The following is a 7847-nucleotide window of genomic DNA, read 5'->3' on the forward strand; positions in this document are numbered from 1 at the left end:
GTCCTGCTTATGATCTATACAGCTTGGGACCAGGTTATCTGAAGGACTATATACTCCGTCCAGGTTTTGAGATCTTTAAATGAAGTCCTATTCTCCGTCCCAGGTACGTCTCATGGGAATACAGGAGTGTCTTCATGGCGACTGTTCATAGGGTTTGCAGCTTCCTTTCTAGTGAGGCTTTCTGGCAGCAGATACAAGATTAGTTTGATAGGAATCTGGGAAACAACTGTTTATGTGAACAGAATATTTTGGTAATGTGCTGCATTGTCTGCATTCATTGCTTTTTAATGGGTATGCTTACAAATTGTGTTTAATTGTATTGATAATTTAATTGTGTTTTTTAACTTTTGTATGCTTTTAGTGATATGAACGTTTCCCTGTATCTGTTTTAATTTCCGTAACCACGCCGATGTCCAGGGAAGAAAAAGCGGGGTATACATTTTTAAAATAATAATCAAAATATTTCATGAAATCATTAAAAACGAGTTCAACCACATAAGAAGTTATGCCAGAACTAGTATTCACACAACATTTGAGGGCAAAAAGATACATTAAAAGGATCCAGTCCAACATAAATATGTGATCCCACTCACAGAAGTAACCTCAGAAAATATACATAGATAATCAGTTCTGATATGGCCTTTCCACAGTAATGTAGATGGACAATCAGGATCACATTGTAGTTCATACCACTGTAGATAAATCAGACTGAATTTGGGACTACACAAAGAATTTGCTATCCATTAATTCCCTGTGCAGTCCTAAATTCTGCAGTCTGAATTAAATCAATCCTGAGGGAGACAAATGCTGAAAGTCTACTTGCACTGTGTGTTATAATAGGGTTGGTTTTAGGGTGAGTAATAGCCCTCTCTAGTGTTCAAACACAGGTTAGCACTTACAATCAAACTGTGTGTGTTGTGATTTGGTAAGTATTATGCTGCTTTTACTCTGTTTGCAAACACATTTCCATTCTGAAGACCAAAATGGACCAAAAGACCAACATAGTCATAAAAGTATCTTTACAAAAAAAAAACCTGCTCAATTTCACCTAGGGATAAGCAGAATTTGCACCAGCACAGGATATAAAACCAGTATTGTACTTAAGAAGGAAAGTAGGGGTGATAGGAAGAAGGACACAGTGGCTCAGTGGTTAAGATGCTGACGCTGACAATTGCAAGATCGGCTGGTTGGCAGATTAAGGCCCAAGGGCCACGTAACGGAGTAAGCTCCCGTCTCTAGTCCCAGCTTCTGCCAGTTTAACAGTTTGAAAGCATATAAAAGGGATCATAGAATCATAGAGTTGGAAGAGACCCCCAAAAGGGCCCTGATCCAGTCCAACCCCATTCTGCCATGCAGGAATTCTCCATCAAAGCATCCCCATTGACAGATGGCCATCCAGCCTCTGTTTAAAGACCTCCAAAGAAGTAGACTCCATTACACTCCAAGGAAGGGATGTGTTTCACTGTCAAACAGCCCTTACTCTCAGGAAGTTCTTCCTAATGTTCAGCTGGAATCTTTTCCTGTAGCTTGCATCCATTGCTCCGGGTCCTATTCCCTGGAGCAGCAGAAAACAAGCTTGCTCCCTCCTCAATATGGCATCCTTCCAAGTATTTAAACTGGGCTATCATATCATCTCTTAACCTTCTCTTCTCCAGGCTAAACATCCCCAGCTCCCTAAGTCTCTCCTCATAGGGCTTTATGGTTTCCAGACCCTTCACTATTTCAGTCCCCCTCCTTTGGACACATGGCTCCAGTTTCTCAATGTCCTTTCTTAATTGTGGTGCCCAGAACTGGACACAATATTCCAGGTGGGGCCTGACCAGAGCAGAATAGTGGCACTATGACTTCCCTTGATCTGGACACTATACTTCTATTGATGCAGCCTAAAATAGCATTGGCCTTTTTAGCTGCCGCATCACACTGTCGACTCATGTTCAACTTGTGGTCTCCTTGGACTCCTAGATCCCTTTCACACGTAGTCTCTTACACCTTCTCTACTCCAGGCTAAACATCTGCAGCTCCCTGAGTCGTTCCTCATAGGGCTTTATGGTTTCCAGTCCCTTCACCTGCAGATAAGTAGAGAAATAGGTACCGCTTTGGTGGGAAGGTAACAGCATCCTGGCGACATGATGACAGAGAGTTAAGTTAAGAGATACAGAGGCTAGATAAGGGTTCTGTGGGAACCAAGAGTATTAACTACTGAAGCACCAGATGAAGCTTGAATAGCATCCTCCAAGAAAGATCCTGTATCCAACCTTGTTTGTAAATAAGACTTGTCCCTTTGTTTCATTACATACCAATCAAAATGGAATTAGACCAATAATCAGGGAACCTATTTTGGGACTCAAGGAAGGATAGTGGATTGGTCAAAAGATAGATCTGGAATCTACTGATCTTAAGGCTTTCACGAAGGAACAAGAAGAAATGCTTCATAGTCTGGGCCCCACAACAAACTCCAACTCCCAGAATTCCATAGCAAAGAGCCAGGCAATGTTAAAGCGGTGCTAAACCGGGTTATCTCTCCAGTGTGGATGCAGGCCTAATGTTGAGGCAGCTTGCATCCATTATTAACAGCTATGGAAGCCTTTGAATCCGTCGTGGCCGCAGAATCCTCTGACAGAGAAGGCTAACTTTCTCACTGAACTACAGTTCCCAGAATCCATAGCACTGAACCGCGGCGGTTGAAGCGCTGTCAGTTATGGCCTGAAAAGGGGGCGTGGCTGACCGTCATTGCCTGGGAAAGGGGCGTGACTGTCAGTCATTGCCTGAAAGGGGGCGTGGCTGTCAGTCATCGCCTGAAAAGGGGGCGTGGTTGTCAGCCGTAGCCTGAAAAGGGGGCGTGGCTTCTCCCTCAATGCCCGCCTGGCTGACTGACTTCAGCGTCGCCTGGCGGAAGTCCCGCCCCTTGGGCCCTCCGCGTCACTTCCGCCCGCTCGGCTCCGAGGCACCAATATGGCGGCGCCCTGTGGCTCCTCACAGCTCCCTGCCGCCGAGTCCCCGGCGCTGAAGATCCCCAAGATGGAGGTGCTCTCGCCGGGGTCCCCGGGGGCGCTGAGCGATGGCAACCCCAGCCTCTCGGACCCCTCCACGCCCAGCGGAGCCTCCCCTCTGGGCCCCGCCGGCGGCGGCGGCACGGGCTCCGCGGCCGCCGCTGCCTCGGCCGCCGCTTCCTCCGGGGGCCGCGGGGGCGCCTCGCCTTCGGCCTCCTTCTCCCCCGGAGGCACCGCCTCCTCCGCCGCCGCCGCCGCCTGCAGAGGCATGTCCTGGACGCCGGCCGAGACGAACGCCCTGATCGCCGTCTGGGGCAACGAGCGGCTGGTGGAGGCCCGGTACCAGCAGCTGGAGGGCGCCGGCACCGTCTTCGGCAGCAAGGCCCCCGGCCCCGCCATGTACGAGCGCGTCTCCCGGGCCTTGGCCGAGCTGGGCTACGAGAGGACGCCCTCGCAGTGCAGGGAGCGCATCAAGGTAGCCGGCCTTTCCTCCTTCGTCCTTTAGGACCCTCCTCTGTCCCCCTTGTCAGCCGCGCTCCCTCCGGCTCTCCGCGGGGGTTATGCCTGGAGCCCCGGGGATCCAGGGAGGGACGATGTCAGGGCCTTGAAGCACTGGAGCCATGTGTCCAAAGGAAGGTGGAGGGTCTAGGAACCATAGAGCCCCAGGAGGAGCTGGGGATGAGGAGCCTGGAGGAGAGAAGGTGAAAGAGGCTGCATGCCAAAGGGGCCTAGGAGCCCTAGTAGAGCACAAGTTGAACCTGAGTCAACAGTGCCATGCGGCAGCTAACAAGGCCAATGCGATTCTAGGCAGCATCAATAGAAGAATAGTGTCCAGATCAAGGGAAGTCATAGTGCCCCTCTATTCTGATCTGGTCAGGCCCCACCTGGAATAACCCTGTGTCCAGTTCTGGGCAAGACATTTCAAAAAGGACATTGAGAAACTGGAGCCATGTGTCCAAAGAGGGCAACCAAAAAGGTGAAGGGTCTGGGAACCATGCCCTATAAGGAAAGACTCAGGGAGCTGGGGACGTTTAGCCTGGAGAAGAGAAGAAGAGAAGGATAAGAGGTGATATGATGATAGCCCTGTTCAAATATTTGAAGGGGTGTCATATTGAGGAGGGAGCAAGCTTGTTTTCTGCTGCTCCAGAGAACAGGACCCTGAACAATGGATGCAAGCTACAGGAAAAGAGATTCCAGCTCAACATTAGGAAGAACCTGACAGTAAGGCCTTTTGAGAGTGGAAGGTATTCCCTCAATGGAGTGTAGTGGAGTCTCCCTCCTTGGAGGTCTTTAAGCAGAGGCTGGATGGCCATCTGTCAAAGGGGATGCTTTGATGGAGAGTTCCTGCATGGCAGAATATTGGACTGGATCAGGGCCCATTTTGGGGTCTCTTCCAACTCTACAATTCTATGATTCTAGGTCCAAAACACACTATGGAAATAATCCACTTAGAGACTGCGTTAACTGCCCTGGCTCAGTACTAGGGAACCCTGGGAATTGTAGTTTGTTGTGGCACCGGAGCTCACTGACAGAGAAGGCTAAACGGTCCCACAAAGCTACACTTCCCTAGAATCCCCTGGCATTGAACCAGGGCAGCCAAAGCAGCCTCAAGATGGGTTGTTTCTGCAGCGTGCTTTGGACCTCATTTAAAACACACATCGGTTTAAAAAGACAAGTGCTATTTAATTTTAAAAGGCTAAATATAAAAGGGATGTTACACAAGCAGCCAGCAAACCCCTTCTTCTTATGTGCCTTAAAGCCTTGAGCGTAAGGCTCTTGTGGGGGAACCGCTTGGTTAAAGAAGCAAAGCGGTGCTTTGAGTTTACTTTCCAGATGCTTGCTTTCTCTTGCAGAACGGAAAAAGTGTAAAGATGTCTTATCTGATGATAAATCATTCTGAAGAGTTAGTGAAACTAGTCCCACGCTGGGGTGAAGTTGGGGTTTGTGTAGCTAGCAAGTTTCCCTAACTGGGTGGGAGCAGATAGCGACAGGTTGTGTAGTGAAGGTGAACCATTTATTGACATGGCCAAGGCCTGCTTATTTTCTTTCACATCCTTTCTAATACTGAGCAGCTGCCAGCTTATTGTCTGAAGAAGAATAGTCTGGCATGCTGTCTTTCTTCTGTATGGTGCTTGATGATTCTTTGATTTGTTGCCATCAATGCTAAGGGGTTGGTGAGAGCATTGCTGGGGAGGACCTCTTGCTTGCTTCCCTTTGGTTGAGCGCTGTTTAGAGTTGACATAGTTTGGCTGAAACTCAGAGAGTAGTATACTGTGTAGGGGATACTATACAGAACCATGTTGCTGATCAGGCATGGCAGGAATTACAATTGAAAACGGCCCTGGAAGACTGATCCAGAACACAGAGTGATATAGGCACTCTTTACCTCTCTGCCTGTAAGTATCCATAGTGACATTCCCTTGAGAAATATCAATTTAGGAAGAGGGCTCCAAAGTCACACTGAACCAAGATTATTTATTTGATGAGGCATGCCCCATCCTATTGCTTTTATGCTACTAATACTGTTAGTAGCATTGATAGGCCAAAAAATTGTTCTTAAAACAGTGTTGTGTTGGCATTTAAAAATCATGAGTGGCGATGTTTACATGTTTTTAATATCATTTTTTGATTCCAGTGTCGTTTTCGGTGGTTCATTGGCTCAACTAGAGACTAGGATTGTAGGCTGCATCCAAATTGCAGTTGACTGCATGATATTTAACACTGTAGTCCTAGAGGTCCTTCTAGAAGCCACATTGAGTGGGACTTTCGTGACTGTATGGTGCCAGGATAAGCACCTTGCGCTTCAACTTGGTTTAAAGTCCAGCTTCGTAATCCTTTGGTGTTGATCATAGTGGGATAATGGCACCAAAACATTAAGGAAGCATAGTGTTGCTTACTTCTGAGTATAAGTGTGCAGCCTTAGAATGGGATAGCAAGAGTGAACCAGTGGGATGACTAAGGTCCAGAACACCTCAGAAATAATCCATCTTGAGACCACTTTAACTGCCCTGGCTCAGTGCTAGGGAATCCTGGGAATTGTAGTTTATTGTGGCACCAGAATTCTCTAACAGAGAAGGCTAAATGTCTCACAAAACTGCAGTTCCCAGAATTCCCTAGCATTGAGCCAGGGCAGTTAAAGTGGTCTCAAACTGGATTATTTCTGCAGTGTGTTTTGCACCTAACTTGAAAGTCCTAGCTTTGTATTCAGACTGACTGGCTGAGTTTGGGCAAGTCTTTGGTTCACCTGGTAATTCTGAGGACAAGCAAGAATGTTATAAATCACAGTCTCATACAGTTTCTGCATCAGTGATTCTGCTTTCCTCATCTCTGTCCTTGCAGACAGTTTTGCTTTCGTTGTTTAACATGAGATTTGTTGGTTAATGAACAATTCTTGCAAAAGTGGGTACTACCGCTGCATGCTCTAAAATTGCTGTGGTCACATATATCCTAATACATTACGTTTAGATGCTGTGTTCTGTGTTTTTAGAAACTGATTTGATAGTGCATAAATGTTGTGCTGTTCATTAACCTTCCAATACTAAGTGTTTATGAAGTTCCAGATTTCAGTGCTTTTATGTGACCTGCAGTTGCCCAACAGACATGAACTCAGTGCTAACAGATGATGGTTGAAGGCAGTGATGGTATAGGCATAATTTGCTGTATTACTAATAAGTCTTGTTATATGGTTGAAGGTTAATTAACTTGGCTGATTTATTTTGTTAGTTAGCTCACAAGCTATGATATGGATATACTGTAATTGATGTAAAGTAACTCAACTCCCTTCTACAGCACCATTTTATAGGTACTCATATTTAGTTTGTTCTCTTCTACAAATACCTAACTTAATTGTGAATACATTTTAAAGCCTCTTAGATATGAATAATCTGTAAACTTACTGTCTGAGAATATGCTTTTAAATAAAAGAAATGTAATTTTTTTATCTAAAACAAGATTTCAAAGGAAACATAAATGTTCAGCTACATGTAATATTGGCATCCTAGACACAGGTCCCCTGAGTGACTCCTCATCAAACTGAATGGCTTACTTAAGTCAGGCATGCATGGATGGTAATGCAAAGGGATTTTTCATTCTTATGTGAGGATGCACTTCTAAGGAAGTTTGAAGTTGTAGCTGGACAGTGTCATGGACATCCTTTTCCTTAAACTGAATAACTTCAACAAAGCTTCAAACTAGGCTATTGGCATATTCCTGCCTGCATATAGATATGAAATCATTCCAACATAGCTTTACAGTTCGGGGGAATCAGTAATGCATTTCTTCACTGAAACACACAAGGAAGCTAATGAATTAGATCAGAAAAGTGGCATTTTCTTACACTGTAAATTTGCTTACAGTAAATTAAAAACTTCTTTGAATAGAGAAGCTGTTGAAAAGTTCTACATTGCCATTATCTAGAGAGTATGACTTGCTCAAGGTTACTCAAACCCTGGTCTCTAGGATTTCTACACAGCACTGGCTCACACACTATGGCCCTCCATGCTGTTTATGGACCCAGGCCCTTGCTTCACACAGAATACGGACAACGTTCAACTCTAGGTTGTATGGTGCAGTTTTATCCATTGGCAATCTAGGTAAATAACCACCTTTTGCTGAATGGAGCTATCACATGTCTTAGTGAAGCTTTCTGCCTCTTTAACCTGGCTCTGCGCAGGTAGGTTGGGACAACCCTTTGAAGCCTATGTTTTTGAGTTACGTAGGCCTGTTACAGACAGCCCAAATAAAGCTTCTTCGAGTCACAGTGGAGGTATGGTGTTTCAATGATGCATGCGTCCTAAGAGTCCAGAAGTCGACCAAAGCCACGCTCCAGTGGAGCGTGGCTTTGGTGCGACTTCTGGA

General features: G+C 45.9%; 1 protein-coding gene across 3 annotated transcripts in view; it reads left to right on the forward strand.

Moving 5' to 3' along the window:
• Nucleotides 1–2933: 2933 nt before the first annotated feature.
• LOC121935548 (myb/SANT-like DNA-binding domain-containing protein 2) overlaps nt 2934–7847 on the forward strand; it is a 14971-nt gene continuing 10057 nt past the window's right edge. For all 3 annotated transcript variants that reach the window (XM_042477185.1, XM_042477186.1, XM_042477188.1), the window contains exon 1: nt 2934–3465. In XM_042477185.1, the coding sequence (XP_042333119.1) occupies nt 2953–3465 (513 nt within the window). In that variant the 5' untranslated portion in view covers nt 2934–2952. The remainder of the gene's footprint in view (nt 3466–7847) is intronic.

This window comes from Sceloporus undulatus, chromosome 6 (genome assembly GCF_019175285.1).
Source record: "Sceloporus undulatus isolate JIND9_A2432 ecotype Alabama chromosome 6, SceUnd_v1.1, whole genome shotgun sequence".
In the NCBI taxonomy this organism is placed as follows: Eukaryota; Metazoa; Chordata; class Lepidosauria; order Squamata; family Phrynosomatidae; genus Sceloporus; species Sceloporus undulatus.